General features: G+C 39.1%; 1 protein-coding gene across 1 annotated transcript in view; it reads left to right on the plus strand.

Annotated features, from left to right (window-relative positions):
* LOC117434159 (scavenger receptor cysteine-rich type 1 protein M130-like) overlaps window positions 1-22990 on the plus strand; it is a 42564-nt gene that overhangs the window by 431 nt on the left and 19143 nt on the right. Inside the window, exons 2-4 of the mRNA XM_059008851.1 lie at window positions 13351-13668; window positions 18987-19298; window positions 22672-22989. Of these exons, the coding sequence (XP_058864834.1) occupies window positions 13351-13668; window positions 18987-19298; window positions 22672-22989 (948 nt within the window). The remainder of the gene's footprint in view (window positions 1-13350; window positions 13669-18986; window positions 19299-22671; window position 22990) is intronic.

Consider the following 22990-nt stretch of genomic DNA (forward strand, 5'->3'; position numbering starts at 1 on the left):
TTATCTGCTATAATTATTATTATTATTATTATTATTATTATTATTATTATTATTATTATTATTATTATTATTATTATTATTGTTATTGTTGTTATTATTATTATTATTAGTATTGATTAAGCAGTAACTTATACTAAACACTTCCCTGCTCATATACTGTTGTTATAACACGCATATTGTTCAGGTAGAAAGGAGCTGCTGTGTGTAGAAACAAACAACGATGCAGAAAGTTATCAGCAGTAACATTAGATTCTTACCATATTTTAAATACTGAAAACAAAACTATGGCTGGAAAAATAACAGTGTATTGGAAAATATTCATATTGATATTTGGGGACATTTTAAAAATACTATAATGTGATTTTAAAAAAGAAATAGAATCAATGAAGTAAAGATTATTTCATCTTCCCTCATATTGCTGATTTGAGAGAAATCAAACCTTAATACCAGCAGAAATATCTCTTTACACAACCTCGCCTACCTGACGTTTTATCTTTATATATTTACACTCTATTAACCAACATTTCCTCTGTCATTTTATAAACGGATCCAGCAGTCGGTAACTTTATACATTTTCTGATTACTTCATACATTTACCCATGGACGTGGTTATTTGAGAAATAAAGTAGCATGTTAAAAAAATGACATATAGATCTGATAAATCCATCAGTCCCAGTACTATTTTGTGTTTTTCCAAGACACAATAATGTTTAAATAATTTTTTGTTAAATCATTTTCATATTTTCTTGTACATTTTCAATATTATTCTTCCACATTGATGATTAAGAACCCTGACGCAGCTCTCTGCTAGAAATAAACCCAACATCTGCACCTGGGTGAATAAAACCAGCAGCACCGAGATCACTGATATACAAGCACACAAGATTACACTGCACATTACACATGCCAGATTTGAAATATATAATTACGTAATTAGATGGATGTGTAAGATCCCTTAAAACATTTTTTTAAATCTCATCCAGTGTGTCAATTAAACTTAACATTGTCCGTCATAAAATTAAACATCTATCTATCAATCACAAACACACACTGAATAACCAGGGCATAGGCAAACATGAGCAGAGGAGCCCTGTTTTTTTCCGCTCCAGTACTGAATCTGATCACACGCTTTTGATTGATTTCAAAATGTTACCAATCAGACAAATCTCACTGGGATGCAACTCCATCAACAAAACAAATCAATACACAAAAGCGACAATTTGAGGAAGCAGCCGTGAGAAAATTGCATCAATACAAGATATACAAATGAACACCATAAGACATAATGTAGACGGGTCGTGCGCCAGCACCGTCAATAATAAGACTGTAAAACACTGAAGTTTATAATAAAATGATCAATCACCATGTAAAATAATAATAATAATAATAATAATAATAATAATAATAATAATAATAATAATAATAATAATAATAATAAATACAACTTAATAATAGACCACTTAAATTACAGGGGCATCAGATACAATTCAGCTTAAACAAATTGGTCTCAATGTTACAATACAATTTTTAACATTTTAAACTGCTGCAGTACAACTTGTTCTTCAGTTCAACAGCAGCACTGCCTGACTATTCTGGTAGATTAACACACTATAATCTAGAAGTTACATCTTTGTGAAGTTGCAGGCTCACCAGCAGACACAGCCGAGGCACCATGAAGTGTTATTTCTGCAATGCAACACAGCTGGGAATACACTGTGCTTGAACAGGGACTTTCTTTACAGTGAAACAAATTCAACTTGCACAATATATACTCAGTATTTTAGATCCCATATGACTGCATTGAGAAGTTACTGTGTCCACCTGAACACCAGTATCCCCTCACCTAGGCTGGGTTTAGGCAGGTTTGCAGGTGGAACCCAGCCTCCAGAATCTATACCTCTACAGTTCTATCCCAGTTAACAAACTCAATAAATCAATCAATAAAAACATCCTTGAAAGGAAAGCATCCTAATGGGCAGTTCTACCCACCAAGTCACTCAGTCCCTGGACCACTGAACCGGACTCCCTGTCTCAGAATAAATGACCGACTTCATTAAAAACCTATAAAGAAATAACAGCGTGGAACTTACTGGCTGGTGAGTGCAGAAGCAGGACAGTGAGACAGAAGATGGGCATGCAGCTCTCCATTGTTATCAGGACAGATGAACCCTCCTCTGAGTGAAGGCAAGACTGGTGCTTACCCCCCTGAGCCAACACAGCAACTGAGAGGGTGCTGAACGCCCCATAACACCAGCAGAAACACAGCCCCCCCACCCCACCAATCACACTCAGCATGGCCTTTTTCAGACAGAAAACATGAAGATTTCAAACAGGTGTGTTGACAAATCAGAGGGCTCTTTTCAGTGCTATCCATATATATCGCTAATACATCACTGTTTCCTCCCAGACCGCCCAGCATTGATGAAACACACGATATGGCGAAAGGGGGAGAGCTCTGAAAGTTAGAAAAAGAAAAAAAACATATTTTTTTAAATTTGTGTTTATGAAAAGCTTGAGAAAGCTGTGTGCAGAGTGCAAGGAACTTAGTAGTTATCTCTGAGCTCTGGGTTCGGACCCCAGCCAGGCTTCACTCTGCCTGAAGGCCTGGGTTTCGATACTCTTGCATTGCATATCTCTTCTGGGATGTCTTCTGTTTTTGTGTGATTGAAACCTAGGATTTCCACAGCAGTGCTAAGTTTATGAAGCCGTTGTAATACCCAATTCTGTATCCCTACTTCTCTATGCCCTGTCCGTCACACAGCAGAGCCTTGTCTGTACAGGGCCGGGGCGGGATCAAAAGCTGTATTGCATTTGCAGACATGCCTGTACTGTAGGATGCTTTCAACATGTAAGATACACACCAGGTTATATAGGCAGTAGTTTCTGTTACTTCTTTGGCAACAAGGCTAACATTGCAATAATTGTGAAAAAATTACTTATCTGATCTGGTCTACCCCATGGTGACTGCTCCTATTTGGCAGAAATGGGGGTAAATCTTGGGTAAGAACAGGTGTGAAGTATAGAGGCAGGCAATTCTGAGGTTCTGTAAGTTCCCTCTCCTTAGATGTTGTCACTACAGATTGGGAGCTTACAGCTCTCATCTTCACAAGCAGCTGTGTGACGTGAAGCTGTGGTCGTCTGTGTGCTGAAGCTGCTGATAACTGCTGCACAGGGTAACAGCACAGGGAGACAGTGTAATGAGAGTATTAGTGATTGACAAGGTGCAGAGAGCTGAGAATGGGATCTTTTAGTTCTCATGAAGGCACAGCGCTGGGTGATGTATATGGAGTGCTTTAATGCTCATTAAAATCCTGTAGAGCGTCATACAAATATTATAATAGGAATCATTAAACTATGAATGAAAAGCAATGGGGAACTGTACTTTCAGTTGTAACAAGATACACCTCAATTTCCCAATGGGACATGTACTATGTATAATATTAACTATCATACATACTGTAATGTTCCAAAAAAAACAATGCATTTACCAGTGGTATACTGTGCCATTATAACATTGCTTTGGCAAGCAAAGCTCTCTGATTGGCTGAAAGGCCTGTACAATTCTCCTAACAATGCAGAGCTGAGGAGGCAGGTCCGAAGGGGCGCTTAACTTATAAGAAGATCAAAGTGAGTCTGTTAGCAACTGTGAAAAGTGTAGCGGGGCCCTCTGGTTTTCTCACTGCTGGTATTGTAGGCTTTAATAGTATTAGTTATACTGCCCCACTTCTATACGAATTCCTAATCCGTACATAACACAGAATACCTACTGAGTACAGGATCTGTAAATGCTGCCAAAACCACACTGTGTGTCAGAATAGGGCTCTAACTACAGCCAGCTATTCAGAAGCCTGCATGACACGAAACAAACTTTTTAATGAGGAGCAGCATGTCCCCTAGTGGCTCAAGCAGTAAAAGCTTTTTCACTGCAGAATCTCTTTGTTCAGTTTACTGCTGGTAGAATTATCAGCCTTCCTCCTCTGAAATGGCATCTCTCACAGAGGCGTCTGTCACATCCACATCACGTGGTGCTTGGAAGGGCTCTAATGCGTTTATATTTTTGCCTGTATAGAGAAATGAAAAAAATTAAAAAGTCTCTGATTACAAAGCAGTAAAGAGAAAATACATAAAGTACCAGAGGTATTATTATTATTATTATTATTATTATTATTATTATTATTATTATTATTATTATTATTAGTTTATTTGGCAATGCAAGGTTACAGTGCTAATACAATATTTAAATACAGTGTAGCTCACAGTAAGTGCAAATACAACTAGAATGCACTATGAGATAAGAAGAAACAATTTAGGATTAAGAGCATTTGTATCTACAATGACCTAATTGTAGTGCAATAGTGCAAGGATAGTGCATCAGCTGAGGATCCAGTAACATGGTGCTGAGGTCAGCAAGTCCAGTGAAGCCTTTTGAAGGAAAAAGTGATCTCGGAATTCAGGCATGGACAGGTATTCCCGCGTTCCAGATTACTGACTGACAGTCCATTTCTTGAGACAGTATTTTCATTGTAATAAATGGAAAGGAAAGATGAAAAAATAAATCAGGTAAAAATGCTGACATTGAAACCCCCGAGTCTGGAGGCCGCAGCTGCTACAGATTCAGCAGACTCTGCAGGCTCCCATGAATCACATTACACAAGTCTGATTGTGCCTGTTTGCTCCCACTTATCACCCCTTAGGCAAATTAAGAACCCATCAATGAATAAAATGTACATACAATCACATGTTGATAATGACAAACTTCAATTTTTTTGCCTTGCCCAAACAGTCATCTTACACACAAGTGTGAATGACTGTCGCAGGTCTGGGTCTGCGTTTCTGACCCGGTAACAACCTGTGCCTTAATTTTAGTGCCTTGAACTATGATCAATATTGGGCCTGCGGTCTTTTACAAAAGCACCCTCTGAAAAAGGCTTTGACGATTGCGCAATAAACTCCAATACAACATAACTTGCCTTTACTGAAGCATCACTTTCAGTTTTTGCTTTACTGAACATGTTCCGCTGCAAATCAATACTTTTTAAAAATTCTGCAGCTTTATCTTTTTTTTTTTCTTTGCTTCTAACTTGCCATATTTTGTTTGTTTAGTTTCCTCACATCCAGTTCCTTTAAGACCTTACCGGTACATCCGAGTCCTTTAAGAATATTGCAAAGTCTAAACAATGCAAACATTCAGAAATGAGTGAAAGGGATGTCAAGGGTTCATTTTGCAAAATGATACAAAAATAATGTGCAAATGAAGTATTTATTCCGCAAACAATCTCTGAACTCATCGCCGTGGTGGGTCTCGTCTAAAATAACCTAGATGTGAACGAGGTTAGGGTTGCAAGCATGCAAGAATTTTGACATCAAAAGCTTTGCAAAGCAAAGTACCACAACATCTCAATATATCAGGAGTGAGAGACAGAGAAAGTGAAGGAAAGCAGGGCAGGTGTGATACCACAGGGGCTGATATTAATCTGTTTAAAAAAAAAAAAATCGCATTTTCATATTTTTATAAATATCTTCTTAAACCAGATTAACATCACCCTTATTTTTATTATGTAACATTTAAAATCTAGATTATTTTTTTTAAAAGCCTACTTAATCATTGTGAAAAAACAAAAATGCAGGTTGAAAAGAAAGTTTCCCTCATTTTTCTGACTTTTTTTTTTTTTTTACAAATGTAAAATAAACGTAAAGAAGGTTTTTCCTGCTTCCTCTGGCAAGTGCTCTCAGCTGCAGCCGTTTCTTTCTTCAGTCTTGTCAGCAATGGGCCACATATGCAAATAATACATTTAAAGACTGAAACTTAACTCTCCTACATAGCAAATGCTCCACTACAAGTGCACAGTGTAATGAGAATCCACATCAAATGAAAAAACTATCAATAGCTACATACCACTGTTTCTGTTTCAAGTCAATGACTTCTGAACAGTTGGCTGTGGTTAGAGCCCTATTCTGACACACAGTGTGGTTTTGGCAGCATTTACAGATCCTGTACTCAGTAGGTATTCTGTGTTATGTACGGATTAGGAATTCGTATAGAAGTGGGGCAGTATAACTAATACTATTAAAGCCTACAATACCAGCAGTGAGAAAACCAGAGGGCCCCGCTACACTTTTCACAGTTGTTAACAGACTCACTTTTATCTTCTTATAGGTTAAGCGCCCCTTCGGACCTGCCTCCTCAGCTCTGCATTGTTAGGAGAGTTGTACAGGCCTTTCAGCCAATCAGACAGCTTGGTTTGCCTAAGTAATGTTATAATGGCACAGTATACCACTGGTAAATGCATTATGTTTTGGAACATTACAGTATGTATGATAGTTAATATTATACATAGTACATGTCCCATTGGGAAATTGAGGTGTATCTTGTTACAACTGAAAGTACAGTTCCCCATTGCTTTTCATTCATAGTTTAATGATTCCTATTATAATATTTGTATGACGCTCTACAGGATTTTAATGAGCATTAAAGCACTCCATATACATCACCCAGCGCTGTGCCTTCATGAGAACTAAAAGATCCCATTCTCAGCTCTCTGCACCTTGTCAATCACTAATACTCTCATTACACTGTCTCCCTGTGCTGTTACCCTGTGCAGCAGTTATCAGCAGCTTCAGCACACAGACGACCACAGCTTCACGTCACACAGCTGCTTGTGAAGATGAGAGCTGTAAGCTCCCAATCTGTAGTGACAACATCTAAGGAGAGGGAACTTACAGAACCTCAGAATTGCCTGCCTCTATACTTCACACCTGTTCTTACCCAAGATTTACCCCCATTTCTGCCAAATAGGAGCAGTCACCATGGGGTAGACCAGATCAGATAAGTAATTTTTTCACAATTATTGCAATGTTAGCCTTGTTGCCAAAGAAGTAACAGAAACTACTGCCTATATAACCTGGTGTGTATCTTACATGTTGAAAGCATCCTACAGTACAGGCATGTCTGCAAATGCAATACAGCTTTTGATCCCGCCCCGGCCCTGTACAGACAAGGCTCTGCTGTGTGACGGACAGGGCATAGAGAAGTAGGGATACAGAATTGGGTATTACAACGGCTTCATAAACTTAGCACTGCTGTGGAAATCCTAGGTTTCAATCACACAAAAACAGAAGACATCCCAGAAGAGATATGCAATGCAAGAGTATCGAAACCCAGGCCTTCAGGCAGAGTGAAGCCTGGCTGGGGTCCGAACCCAGAGCTCAGAGATAACTACTAAGTTCCTTGCACTCTGCACACAGCTTTCTCAAGCTTTTCATAAACACAAATTTAAAAAAATATGTTTTTTTTCTTTTTCTAACTTTCAGAGCTCTCCCCCTTTCGCCATATCGTGTGTTTCATCAATGCTGGGCGGTCTGGGAGGAAACAGTGATGTATTAGCGATATATATGGATAGCACTGAAAAGAGCCCTCTGATTTGTCAACACACCTGTTTGAAATCTTCATGTTTTCTGTCTGAAAAAGGCCATGCTGAGTGTGATTGGTGGGGTGGGGGGGCTGTGTTTCTGCTGGTGTTATGGGGCGTTCAGCACCCTCTCAGTTGCTGTGTTGGCTCAGGGGGGTAAGCACCAGTCTTGCCTTCACTCAGAGGAGGGTTCATCTGTCCTGATAACAATGGAGAGCTGCATGCCCATCTTCTGTCTCACTGTCCTGCTTCTGCACTCACCAGCCAGTAAGTTCCACGCTGTTATTTCTTTATAGGTTTTTAATGAAGTCGGTCATTTATTCTGAGACAGGGAGTCCGGTTCAGTGGTCCAGGGACTGAGTGACTTGGTGGGTAGAACTGCCCATTAGGATGCTTTCCTTTCAAGGATGTTTTTATTGATTGATTTATTGAGTTTGTTAACTGGGATAGAACTGTAGAGGTATAGATTCTGGAGGCTGGGTTCCACCTGCAAACCTGCCTAAACCCAGCCTAGGTGAGGGGATACTGGTGTTCAGGTGGACACAGTAACTTCTCAATGCAGTCATATGGGATCTAAAATACTGAGTATATATTGTGCAAGTTGAATTTGTTTCACTGTAAAGAAAGTCCCTGTTCAAGCACAGTGTATTCCCAGCTGTGTTGCATTGCAGAAATAACACTTCATGGTGCCTCGGCTGTGTCTGCTGGTGAGCCTGCAACTTCACAAAGATGTAACTTCTAGATTATAGTGTGTTAATCTACCAGAATAGTCAGGCAGTGCTGCTGTTGAACTGAAGAACAAGTTGTACTGCAGCAGTTTAAAATGTTAAAAATTGTATTGTAACATTGAGACCAATTTGTTTAAGCTGAATTGTATCTGATGCCCCTGTAATTTAAGTGGTCTATTATTAAGTTGTATTTATTATTATTATAATAATTATTATTATTATTATTATTATTATTATTATTATTATTATTATTATTATTATTATTATTATTATTATTATTATTATTATTATTATTATTTTACATGGTGATTGATCATTTTATTATAAACTTCAGTGTTTTACAGTCTTATTATTGACGGTGCTGGCGCACGACCCGTCTACATTATGTCTTATGGTGTTCATTTGTATATCTTGTATTGATGCAATTTTCTCACGGCTGCTTCCTCAAATTGTCGCTTTTGTGTATTGATTTGTTTTGTTGATGGAGTTGCATCCCAGTGAGATTTGTCTGATTGGTAACATTTTGAAATCAATCAAAAGCGTGTGATCAGATTCAGTACTGGAGCGGAAAAAAACAGGGCTCCTCTGCTCATGTTTGCCTATGCCCTGGTTATTCAGTGTGTGTTTGTGATTGATAGATAGATGTTTAATTTTATGACGGACAATGTTAAGTTTAATTGACACACTGGATGAGATTTAAAAAAATGTTTTAAGGGATCTTACACATCCATCTAATTACGTAATTATATATTTCAAATCTGGCATGTGTAATGTGCAGTGTAATCTTGTGTGCTTGTATATCAGTGATCTCGGTGCTGCTGGTTTTATTCACCCAGGTGCAGATGTTGGGTTTATTTCTAGCAGAGAGCTGCGTCAGGGTTCTTAATCATCAATGTGGAAGAATAATATTGAAAATGTACAAGAAAATATGAAAATGATTTAACAAAAAATTATTTAAACATTATTGTGTCTTGGAAAAACACAAAATAGTACTGGGACTGATGGATTTATCAGATCTATATGTCATTTTTTTAACATGCTACTTTATTTCTCAAATAACCACGTCCATGGGTAAATGTATGAAGTAATCAGAAAATGTATAAAGTTACCGACTGCTGGATCCGTTTATAAAATGACAGAGGAAATGTTGGTTAATAGAGTGTAAATATATAAAGATAAAACGTCAGGTAGGCGAGGTTGTGTAAAGAGATATTTCTGCTCGTATTAAGGTTTGATTTCTCTCAAATCAGCACTACGAGAGAAGATGAAATAATCTTTACTTCACTGATTCTATTTTTTTTAACGTTATAGTATATTTAAAATGTCTCCAAATATAAATATGAAAATTTTCCAATACACTTTTATTTTTCCAGCCATAGTTTTGTTTTCAGTATTTAAAAATATGGTAAGAATCTAATGTTACTGCTGATAACTTTCTGCATCGTTGTTTGTTTCTACACACAGCAGCTCCTTTCTACCTGAACAATATGCGTGTTATAACAACAGTATATGAGCAGGGAAGTGTTTAGTATAAGATACTGCTTAATCAAAACTAATAATAATAATAATAATAATAATAATAATAATAATAATAATATATTATCTAGGTTACTTAATAGTGCAAATACTATGACTAGTTTTTTTTCTCATAATACTGGAAAGACATTTCTGCATTTATTAAAAGGGTAGGAATAAAACACTGCAATAATAATAAGAACATTAAAAAATTATTAATAATAATAATAATAATAATAATAATAATAATAATAATAATAATAATAGCAGATAAATATACCTGTATAATAATCTCTATCTCTCATAATGTAAATGCAGTTTTACAGATCCACAACAGATTTCATCTGTAAATGATTGAATAAGGTTGACTTCACAAATACATAACTTCACATAATTAAAATATAAATAAATAAATAAATAAATAAATAAAAGCCCTATTTGAAAATCGCTTGCACGTCCAGGTGTCTTTGTTAATCGAGCTGGAAGAATGCATTCTATTTTAATCGTAACGACACGATTTTATATTTGTAATATGTGAAGTCAACCTTATTCAATCATTTACAGATGAAATCTGTTGTGGATCTGTAAAACTGCATTTACATTATGAGAGACAGAGATTATTATACAGGTATATTTATCTGCTATTATTATTAATGATATGATATTCAACTGACTTTTACAACTTAAAAAAACAGCCCGAAACATATGAATGTATTATGAATTATTTCAATTATTTTTTTAATTGTGTCAGCATAGTTACTGGCAAAGTCAAACCAGACATAACCTTATAGGTCTACTGCAGGGTTTAATGTTTATATTTTTTTTCTTAATTCATTCTATTATTATTATTATTATTATTATTATTATTATTATTATTATTATTATTATTATTACTATTATTTCATGTTATGCTACATTGTGTTTCCTTGCTGACCCTGGGTGTGTCAGGGTATTACAGTGCAAATGCATTTAGGGGCAATAGGAAAAGTAAAATAGCGCAGTTTATTTTGAATGTTTATTTTCCTAAGAAAAGCAAAACATTCCAGTTTTAAAATAAAATAAAGAAATATACTATATCTAAAACACTAACAATTTATATTTCAGCTAAATATCTTTATATGAAATGTGTTTCATACAACAAGCAGTCAGTCAGCAATGGAGCATTTGTAAAACATATTACAGAGATTCATCCACAGCTATTAAACACTCAACAGTGCTGAATTAAGAAATACAAAAAAAAAAAAAAAAAAAAAACCTTAAATGACAGTTGTTTCGATTAGAAGTCTTTGTTTGGACTGAAGACACTGAAAAGGCTTTGAATTCTAGTTTCTTTCAGTATTGCTTTGTTACAGAATGTGTAGCATCATATAGAGCAGGGGCTCTCAAACCCGCTCCTCGGGACCCCAGTGTCTTCTGGTCTTCCTTCCGAGATCTCAGTTACTTCACTAAACCCTTAATTGAACTAATAATTCACTTAATGAGGCCTTTTTAATTGTGTTCAGCTCTTAAACATTTGGAGATTTCAAGTTAACTTAAATTCTGCAACTTTTTAGGAGCTGAGAACAATTAAAAAGGTCTAATTAAGCAAATTATAAGTTGAATTAAGCGTTTGTAGTTAAGTAATTGAGAGCTCAGTTGGAATGAAAACCAGAAGACACATGGGGTCCAGAGGACCGGGTTTGAGAAGCCCTGCAAGAGTGTCTAGAGAAACCTGTCTAACCTGGCATCGCATAGGACCAGAAAAGTGTGCTGCCCAATACAGTGTGCTGCTTGATAGAGGGAGCTGCTGTGAAATGTAGTAATGTACCTGAAAAAGGTATAAATGACAAACTAAGTTAACACTTTGAAAATCTGTGGGATTATACCCTGAAATTCTAACTTTACAAAATTACTTTTATATCATGCAGTAGTTGGTAAACCAGGTAAACTTATTTTTCTGGGACCCTAAAAAATGATGCTGATACAGAATGCAGGTGTGTAGATGGGCAGCATTAGACAGGGTTTGCTGTGTGCTTGGTTATTGACTCCTAATTAATTAAAATGCAAAAAAAAAAGTTTTTAAAAAATCAATGTATTTTTTCCACTTGTATAGTCTTCTGGTTGTATTCCATGTACTTTGGTATGATAGCATACCCATTTTATATATAATCTGATCTTCATATATACTGTGTGCTGTTCCTAATAACTGCACACTTGGGTGGACTGAGAGGCACGAGGAGTGTTCCGTTCCACTTGTATAGTGTTCTGGTTGTGTTCCGTTCCACTTGTTCAGTGTTCTGGTTGTGTTCCGTTCCACTTGTATAGTGTTCTGGTTGTGTTCCGTTCCACTTGTATAGTGTTCTGGTTGTGTTCCGTTCCACTTGTACAGTGTTCTGGTTGTGTTCTGTTCCACTTGTATAGTGTTCTGGTTGTGTTCCGTTCCACTTGTACAGTGTTCTGGTTGTGTTCTGTTCCACTTGTATAGTGTTCTGGTTGTGTTCCGTGTTGTTCGGTGCTGTTCCTAATAACTGCACAGTTGGGTGGGGTGTGAGGCACGAGGAGTGGCTTATTGCTGTTATAACATGACTCTCGTGTTTATTCTATAAAAGGAAAACTAAAAGAAACTTTTGATTTGAAACTTGAAATCTAAATGTATTCCATGTATCCTTAACATTGTCGGGAATAACTTGATACTCCTGCATTGTGAATATATGTGTGGAGAAGATCATTTATGTGTTTATTATAGTGTCGTTTGAATGTATTAAGAAATGAATAAATAAAGCTGCTGACTTGCATGTTGTACACAGATGGGTATGGAAAGTTGATGTCTGGTATTTCTGTTTCCATTACTCAGTAATTGCGCTCTGCACTTTACATTGTGTAGCATTCAAAAGCAATGCCGTAGGATGTTACTCATTCTACACAATACTGCTCACTGCATTTTGTAATGCGCACTGCTGTGTAATTCTAATGACATGATGCTTAATAAATAGTTTTGAAAAAATCCCATACTGTTGATAAAAATTAGAAATACGTTGATGTAATAACATCGCTGTTCTGGGCATTGTAGAGCTTCTTGTACCATTGCTGCCTTTTATTCTGTCATTCACTTTGCTTCTTTGGACCAAGAGTAACACCTCCGTGTCATTAAGCACTACAGTGTCCTCAGAAACAGCCCTTATTGCTGTATTATTGATGCTAAACTCCTGGGCGGAACATTAACTAGGTATCTACAAAGACCCTCTCATATATTCTGAACAGGCTTCTAAATATACAAATAAAACTACTAGAACAAACAGAGCCATAATTATGAGTTCCAAATATGAAGCGTCAAATACATGTCAGTTACATTTCCTACAATAGTAAGCTTGTATTTGAACAATTATATATGATGTATGCATGCTTATCAGGGTTGTGCTACGCTTCTAGAAAAGTTTAATATTTCTCAGGTACTTTACCTGCTGTAGTGTTATCTCAGAGACTTGGTGGAAACCCTTCTTAGCACACGCCTTATGCAGCGTGTGAACATCATGAAAACATTTCTATACATGAAATATATATAGAGGAGTTTTACTGCTGATGTTTACTTGGGAAGCTCTGTGATATGGAGAATAATACAACTCCATGCAGTGTAAACAGCGTGTGATTATAAACTTATGTTCTCTTGTGGCAGGTCCTGTGCAGACTCCCTTCTCTGATTCCCTTTTCTCTTTTTAAAGGCGGTGATGATCTGAGGCTGGTGAATGGAAGCAGTCCCTGTGCTGGGAGAGTGGAGATTCTTCATGAGGGACAGTGGGGGACAGTTTGTAGTTTTGGCTGGGATATAGTGGATGCAGGAGTTGTGTGTAAACAGCTGGGCTGTGGATTTGCTGTATCAGCACCAATCGATGCTCACTTCGGAGTCGGTTCTGGAACCATCTGGCTGGCTTTTGTTTCCTGCAACAGCTCTCACTCTGCCCTGCGGGACTGTGGGTCATTGGGGTGGGGTGTGACCTTTTTCTGCACTCACACCTTCGACGTTGGAGTGATCTGTTCAGGTAAGAGACACACATTCCATCACAGAAACACTTACTCAATATACAGGGGTCAGACAAACAGGACCACCTGCCCTCTGTAGCACTCCTCCAATGTGCAGCTCATCACACTGATTTATGTGTCATGCAAATGAAATCCCAGACACATATTCAATAATACAGAAAAGCACCTTCATGGGCAAGACATTAAATATGACAGACATGCTCGGTTGGCAGGTGCTTCTGTAATTAAAACAATCAACACAGATTACTGCTATTTCTGCCATTGTCTTCATCTCTGACACTGCATATTTAAGATTAATTTCCTTCCATTATTTTTATTTTTTTTTTGGAAAAAATTGTGATCCAGTTTACAAATGTATTGCACTTTGTGTGGATGTATTACAGGTTTTGAGATACATTTGTAATCTATCAATTTTGAAATCATTGGATTGTAGCTGTACTTAAAGGGTAAGTATCTTCAGGTTAAGTTTCTAGTCTTCCTTTGATTGACAGCCCCCTTCCCTTTGTATGATGCTTGCAATCATTCCGAGTCGTTCTCTTTGCAATCAGGAAACTCAAATACTACGATTATACAGTATAAATATGTGTGTAAACACCAGACTCTCTTGACTTTTCATCAGAATGATTATTTTCATCAGTAATTGTGTGACACTGTGAAGTGTCCCCTGTTTCACAATATCAGTGTAAACTATGAATGTATGTGTTGTGTGTTTGTGGTGATGGGCTGGCAGGGATTGGGTTACCTTTTCCTATCCTTGCATGGAAATTGTCTCCCTAGTCAGGGCTGGATTAATGCGTAGGCAAAGTAGAACTTTACTCCCTGACACTGGCACTGTTTCAACACAGTCATTTTTTTTCTTGTCAGTGTAGGCAGGGCAGTCTCGCTTGTGTTGCGTGCAAAATCACCACCTCGCTTGATTTTGATGACGTTTTAGATGATTTTGTGTCTTAAAAAGCAGAAAAGAAGCCACTTTAAAGTGTATTTGGTGCTGCGGTGCCGATGCGGGGACCAGAATAGTCCTGTACTGGAGTTATAAAACACATCTAGCAAGCCAGGCCATGTAAACAAAGCAACCACTTCTACAGTAAAGCACGTATCAGCAGTGCAGTGTTTCGTATGCTGTTGTGTTTTTTACATTAGTATTCACTTGTTTTAGTAATTGTGTTCCCAAGTCTCTATGTTTGTGGGTGTGGTCTGTTTCCTGTCAGAATCCGCGTTTGCCTGGGAGAGGCGGGTCTCAGCATATCAAATTTGCTTTCAATATGTTTAATCGAAACCAAACTTTGTTGTGGACCTGTGTTTCAGTTTTGGAACCTGTACATGTTAAAAAATAGAAGTCTCACATTTTTAATGGGACGACAACGTGGATTAAAGCTGTCTACGGTCCCTGGTTCACATTCGACCTGGTGTCTCTTTTTGTTCAATACATTGGGAAACGTGGTTATCAAGCTCCTCTACAGGATTAGAAGTAGGTTTCGGGGTTTATTTTTAAATGTATTTAGCACACTGTCTTCACTGGGACTGTTTCTGTCAGGTTCGCTGAGTCGTTCAGTTCAGAACATTGCGTGAAAGTTTCTTCAAAATGAATTCATCATAATGCAGCATAATTCACAGATTCGGATCAAAACCGTGAATGCTATCCTAAACACGTGTGAGAAAAGAAAAGTTTGCTCTGCAAATTAAAAAAAACTATAAAATAATACTTGGTAAACCCGCCGTGCGTTCAATAGCAGAGCGCTCTCACGTGGCTCCCTGTAACCTATGTTAGCAGTTTTGGACGGTCTGTTAGGAGCGAGCCGTTTCACAATAGCAGCCAATACATCGCGGTGCATTAAAACAGTTGCTTTAAGCAAGTTTTGCCATTTTTGTGTGTGTATATATATATATATATATATATATATATATATATATATATATATATATATATATATATATATATATATATATATATATATTGTGAGGAAAGGATAGCGTCGCCTTTAAGAAATGGCGGCGCTAAGGAAGAAACTACACAACCCAGAAATCCGAGTGTCAATTAATGGGGTGGGGTTTCTGGGTTTCTGGGTTTAAAAATGAACAGGGCAGAGCCATAGGGGGAAGTGTGGGGAATACGGCCCGGTTGTCCTGAAAGGAAATAGCGTGCAAGCGCCAGTGTGTTGGAAAAAAAAAAAACAACTAAAAAGAAAGAGATCACAAGGTAAAGCTATTGTTTGTGTTAAAATATAGTCGGCGTTTAGTTTTTTTCAAAGTGCGGTTTTTCCTCTTGTTGAGGTAGCCTTTTGTTTGTTAAAGTTTATTTTTATTTTCTGTTGTTGGGGTGCGCCTTGAAGAGAGTGTACTCCGTAGCAATTTAAAAGAGACCCGCGGTATTCTGTACTATGCGGTTGTGCGCTGCCACAACCATAGTGTGTTGTGCTTTATAACCCGAAGAGGTATTGGTTATTTACGTGTTGCTGAGACAGTAAATAATAACCAGAAAGAACGGGCTTGTGAGACTGGAAGTGCAAGACATTGTTTATTCATAACACAGACACAAGATACTTTGCATGTAGTGAATACAGGAAAAATGGACACTGGCTTTTAGAAGAAACACAATTTGCTTTTGTGGATGACCGGGAGTTGGCTGCAGGAGTTATTTCTCCACAGCCCGGATATAACTTGTTTTATCCTTGTTCACTTCTTTGGAAGTCTGGGGGTTATCGCTGTTGTGTCTTGGAAGTCTTCATTAAAAAGAACGGATCCATTCTTCTACTCACCTGTGTTCCAGGATTACTGCATCAGAGGGAGCTTGTCTTGTAATTACCAGTGTTCTAGAATTACTCCAGCAGAGGGAGCTGATCTAATACTTACCTGTGTTACAGGACTACTCCAGCAGAGGGAGCCTGTCTTGTTCTTACCTGTGGTACAGGACTACTCCAGCAGAGGGAGTCTGGTGGATAGTTACCTGTGTGGCGGACATACTCCAGCAGAGGGAGCTCAACCTACACTTACCGGTGACTCAGGCCACCTCTAGGGAGGAGAGTTGGCCCTGTTCTTACCCGCGGGCTGACTCACTTCAGTCGGAGGATTCTTGGACTTCCTTTGCTATCTCCCTATCCTGATATAGCTAGAGAGGGTTGAAGAAGTGAGTTAGTCAGTGGCCCGTACAGGGTTAGAACCTTGGGGGGGGAAAAAAAACAAACTGTTTATTTTATGTAAATATTGTAAATAAAAATGACTTGCCTGCAAACGTATTGAGTCTGTGCCAGTTGGTGGAACGGGAAAGAAACGGTTCAGCCGCACGAGTCTACTGGATCGTTTACAATATATATATCAACCACAGTGCGGCCTCCCCAGCACATCAGCATGACAACAGTCTGGACTGAGCTAAGTAGGGTACATCTCTGGGGTCTTCAAGTGTGCACCTTCCATCCTCGGTGTTTCGTCGACTAGCCCACGACACCTCAAGAGGGCTCGACGGTGATTCTGGCGTCCCAGCATCACCCCCCTCCATCCCCCACTCAACTCAGCCCAGCTTACTTACCTGTACATCAGCGTTTCTTTCTTTCTATTGTGCTTGAGATCCCCCAGCCAGAATCAGGTGGAAAAATAAGCCATTGACCAACATCTGCCAGCATTTTCCAATCTCTAGCAGCTTCCAGTTGTCCTGGGCGAGGATTGGTTTTGACACCTTTTCTTGGTGGTTGCACTCCTGGCTGGAAGAATGTTGTCTTTTGTGTGTAATGCTTTAATGGAACAGGTGGCAACTTATTGGTCATGTTACGCTTGTCTTCCAATGCTAAGGCTAAACATCGCAGCACCTGGTCATGGCACTAAGTAAACCGTCCTTGGCTAAGAGCCACCTTGCATCCTGTCAAAATGTGCCTTAATGTTGCAGGTGATGAACACAAAGGACATGAGGGATCCTCTCCTACCCAGAGGTTTAGGTTCTGTGGTGATGGGAGAACATCATATGTTGACCTGGGAGGAAACTGATCCTGCTCTGTTCCATTGACCATAGGTCTTACCAGCCGCGTTGTTCCACACTCTCCCATCTCATCCATTCTCCCTGCTTGGCCTGGAAATGGCCTTTATGCACCTCATCCTCTCCTCCTGCTTTTGCACCTCGTTGACTACCAGCTTCCTCCGTTGAGCTGGGGCTGCCTTGTGCCATGCAGGTGGAGCTGTATTTTTTATTTATTTCTTAGCAGACGCCCTTATCCAGGGCGACTTACAATCGCAAGCAAATACAAATACATTCAAGTGTTACAATACAAGTCATACAATAAGAGCAAGAAATACGACCACGACCCCCTCTTCCATGCTGAACTTGCCCCATGATATCACTGATTCTAAGGGCAGCTTTTGCATCCTCCACAGCTTTCTTTGCCGCCCACTTTCTTCCAGTTTTCAACACCGGTGCTGCCTCCCTTACGCATTTGTCGCGTGACTCTACTAATGTCATTTCCAGTCTGACCTTGGCGCACTTAAACTCCTCGGTTAGAGCGAAGACTGGTAGCTGCAGTATTCATTTACCATAAAGTCCCACTCTGCTGAGGCAGCGTGGAACTCCCAACCATTTCCTGATGTATGAACTGATTAAAGCTTCCAGCTTCTCTACTGTTGTCAAAGAAACCTCATACACAGTCAGTGGCCACAGCAATCTTGGCAGCAGACCAAACTGAAAGCACCAGAGTTTTAGTTTGCCTGGTAAAGTGCTGCTGTCTATGCTAACCCTTCCACTGGTTGTCTAAGACTTTTCACTGGCTTCTCGGATACTTTTGGTATTGCCTCACCATTAATGTAGAACATTTTATCTACTACTTTACCTTTAATTATAGGGATGCTCCTTGATTTAGTGGGCTTGAATTGCATTCGTGCCCATTCAATGTTATTGGTTAATTTGCCCAATAATCGATTAGTGCAGGCTACTGTTGTAGTCATGGTTGTCATGTCATCCATGTATGCTCGAATTGGTGGTAATCGCATTCCAGAAGCCAAGCGCTCTCCTCCCACTACCCATTTTGATGCCCAAATGATTACTTCCATTGCCATGGTAAAAGCCATACTCAACTACTGAAATAGTGAAACTAACTACTACACATTAAGAAATTAAGTGAATAATAGACACGTAAATACATTTGGAAACAAGTACCAAAAACCTGATACTTCTGCAATTATGCTTGTCTAATTAACAAGTTTTACATGATAGAATCTCAAACAGGCTTCACATTTATTGCATGCAAAATTATCTTCACCATAGATTTAAATCTGCAAACCATTTACAGGTTGTTGCTTTTGCACCAGTGTCTAAATATCTGCAGTTTCATGATTCCAGGTCAAGGAGTGCGGCTCAGTGGTGGCAGCGATCTCTGCTCTGGGAGAGTTGAAGTACTGCGTGGGAGCGCCTGGAACACGGTCTGTGATGCTGGCTTTGACCGGCAGGATGCAGAGGTTGTCTGTCGGCGGCTGCAGTGTGGAATTCCTCAAGAGGTGCTGGGAGCTGCTCGTTTCGGTAAGGGGCAGGGTCCGGTCTGGTCACAGGAGATCCAGTGCAGTGGAAATGAGCCCGGGCTCCATGTCTGCCCCACCTCATCCAGGGAGCAGCCAAGCTGCACACATGCAAACGATGTGGGCCTTGTCTGTGTTGGTGAGTACAAGGAGGGTGAATATAGATGAACAGCCTGTTAACAATGCAAACAAATAGCACTACCCTCACTTCTATGTTTCTCTGTTAGGCCTTTCCAGCAAACTTCAAAAATGTTCTAATAGATATTTGATTTAGGAGTGCTGGGCATGGGAAGCGGGGAGGGTTCTGGGGCAGACCCAGGGGAGCCATGGGTCGAAGCAGGTCCTCCTGGATCCAGGACCCAGCAGGTGTTAATATTCTCAAACTTTATGAAGCAATGAAAGGGTTTCAGGACACTCTGTGGTGCTTTGGTGTTTATCATCACGCTGTCTCTTGTGCAGCACTGCAGCACTCTGCAATATCTTTTTCCATAGTCACGTTTGCTTTTACATATAACAGAGGAATCAGAAACAGTAGATACTGTTGTTTTTGTTCCAGTAACACTATATGATTGAAATAAAGTTAGTGGTAACACCATTAAAAAATCTCTTAGAGCTTAGCCTCAGAATTAAATGTTGGGGTCTGTAGTTAAAGGGTACAGCTACAGATATGTATGCATTGCAAAGGTAATAGGCTCTCAGTTACTTAACTAAACCTTTAATTGAACTAATAATTGACCTAATGAGGCCTTTTTAATTGTGTTCAGCTCTTAAACACCTGGAGATTTCAAGTTAGCTTAAATTCTGCAACTTTTTAGGAGCTGAGAACAATTAAAAAGGTCTAATTAAGCAAATTATAAGTTGAATTAAGAGTTTGTAGTTAAGTAATTGAGAGCTCAGTTGGAATGAAAACCAGCAGACACATGGGGTCCAGAGGACCGGGTTTGAGAAGCCCTGCAAGAGTGTCTACAGAAACCTGTCTAACCTGGCATCGCATAGGACCAGAAAAGCGTGCTGCCCAATACAGTGTGCTGCTTGATAGAGGGAGCTGCTGTGAAATGTAGTAATGTACCTGAAAAAGGTATATTATTATTTGTTTACTTAACAGATGCCTTTATCCAAGGCAACTTACAGAGACTAGGGTGTGTGAACTATGCATCAGCTGCAGAGTCACTTACAATTACGTCTCACCCGAAAGACGGAGCACAAGGAGGTGAAGTGACTTGCTCAGGGTCACACAGTGAGTTAGTGGTTGAGGTGGGATTTGAACCGGGGATCTTCTGGTTACAAGCCCATTTCTTTAACCACTGGACCACACAGCCTCGTATAAATGACAAACTAATTTAACACTTTGAAAATCTGTAGGAGTTCTGTTGACGTAGGACAATACCCTGAAATTCTAACTACAAAATTACTTTTATATCATGCAGTAGTTGGTAAACCAGGTAAATCTCTTTTTCTGGGAACCTAAAAAATGATGCCGATACAGAATGCTGGTGTGTAGAGGGGCAGCATTAGACAGGGTTTACTGTGTATTTGGTTATTGCCTCCTAAATAATTAAAATGCAATAAAGTTTAATAAATCAATGTAATTTTTTTTCCACTTGTATAGTCTTCTGGTTGTATTCCATGTACTTTGGTATGATAGCATACCCATTTTATATATAATCTGATCTTCATATATACTGTCTGCTGTTCCTAATAACTGCACACTTGGGTGGACTGAGAGGCACGAGGAGTGTTCCGTTCCACTTGTATAGTGTTCTGGTTGTGTTCCGTTCCACTTGTATAGTGTTCTGGTTGTGTTCCATTCCACTTGTACAGTGCTCTGGTTGGGTTCCGTTCCACTTGTACAGTGTTCTGGTTGTGTTCCGTTCCACTTGTATAGTGTTCTGGTTGTGTTCCGTTCCACTTGTACAGTGCTCTGGTTGGGTTCCGTTCCACTTGTATAGTGTTCTGGTTGTGTTCCGTGTTGTTCGGTGCTGTTCCTAATAACTGCACACTTGGGTGGGCTGTGAGGCACGAGGAGTGGCTTATTGCTGTTATAACATGACTCTCGTGTTTATTCTATAAAAAGAAAACTAAAAGAAACTTAATCTAAATGTATTCCATGTATCCTTAACATTGTCGGGAAGAACTTGATACTCCTGCATTGTGAATATATGTGTGGAGAAGATCATTTATGTGTTTATTATAGTGTTGTTTGAATGTATTAAGAAATGAATAAATAAAGCTGCTGACTTGCATGTTGTACACAGATGGGTATAGAAAGTTGATGTCTGGTATTTCTGTTTCCATTACTCAGTAATTGCGCTCTGCACTTTACATTTTGTAGCATTCAAAAGCAATGCCGTAGGATGTTACTCATTCTACACAATACTGCTCACTGCATTTTGTAATGCGCACTGCTGTGTAATTCTAATGACATGATGCTTAATAAATAGTTTTGAAAAAATCCCATACTGTTGATAAAAATTAGAAATATGTTGATGTAATAACATCGCTGTTCTGGGCATTGTAGAGCTTCTTGTACCATTGCTGCCTTTTATTCTGTCATTCACTTTGCTTCTTTGGACCAAGAGTAACACCTCCATGTCATTAAGCACTACAGTGTCCTCAGAAACAGCCCTTATTGCTGTATTATTGATGCTAAACTCCTGGGCGGAACATTAACTAGGTGTCTACAGTGGTGTCTGCCAGGACAGGCAGTGTGACAAATAAATCAGTTAGGAGATACAGTAGATGCTGTTTTGCTGGTACTGAGCTGTATATCATCAGTTCCAGGCCTTTTATGTTTTCTTTAAAACTTGTATTTATAAGCCACTGTCAGTTATTGTGAGGCACAGCAATTACAAATAATACTGACCCCTGCTGACGAGTCAAGGTAATGGAATATGAGCAACAAAAAAACAATTGGCTAGGGAATTGCTGCTTTTGTACAGTCTTAGAATATAAAGACCTTCTAAGATATATAGAACTATACAGTCCCACTGATATTTCTCAGGAAACATTACTTAGTCAAGTTCTACAAAGAGCCTCAGATAGTCTGATCAACACAGGCTTCTAAATATACAAATAAAACTACTAGAATGAACAGAACCATAATTATGAGTTCCAAATATGAAGCATCAAATACATGTCGGTTACATTTCCTACAATAGTAAGCTTGTATTTGAACAATTATATATGATGTATGCATGCTTATCAGGGTTGTGCTACGCTTCTAGAAAAGTTTAATATTTGTCAGGTACTTTACCTGCTGTAGTGTTATCTCAGAGACTTGGTGGAAACCCTTCTTAGCACACGCCTTATGCAGCGTGTGAACATCATGAAAACATTTCTATACATGAAATATATATAGAGGAGTTTTACTGCTGATGTTTACTTGGGAAGCTTTGTGATCTGGAGAATAATACAACTCCATGCAGTGTAAACAGTGTGTGATTATAAACTCGTGTTCTCTTGTGGCAGGGCCTGTGCAGACTCCCTTATGATTCCCTTTTCTCTTTTTAAAGGCGGTGGTGATCTGAGGCTGGTGAATGGAAGCAGTCCCTGTGCTGGGAGAGTGGAGATTCTTCATGAGGGACAGTGGGGGACAGTTTGTAGTGGTGCCTGGGATATAGTGGATGCAGGAGTTGTGTGTAAACAGCTGGGCTGTGGATTTGCTGTATCAGCACCAATCAATGCTCACTTCGGAGCCGGTTCTGGAACCATCTGGCTGGCGCTTGTTTCCTGCAACAGCTCTCACTCTGCCCTGCGGGACTGTGGGTCGTGGGGGTGGGGTGATACCTCTTTCTGCACTCACGCCTGGGACGCTGGAGTGATCTGTTCAGG

This window comes from Acipenser ruthenus, chromosome 38, assembly GCF_902713425.1.
Source record: "Acipenser ruthenus chromosome 38, fAciRut3.2 maternal haplotype, whole genome shotgun sequence".
In the NCBI taxonomy this organism is placed as follows: domain Eukaryota; kingdom Metazoa; phylum Chordata; class Actinopteri; order Acipenseriformes; family Acipenseridae; genus Acipenser; species Acipenser ruthenus.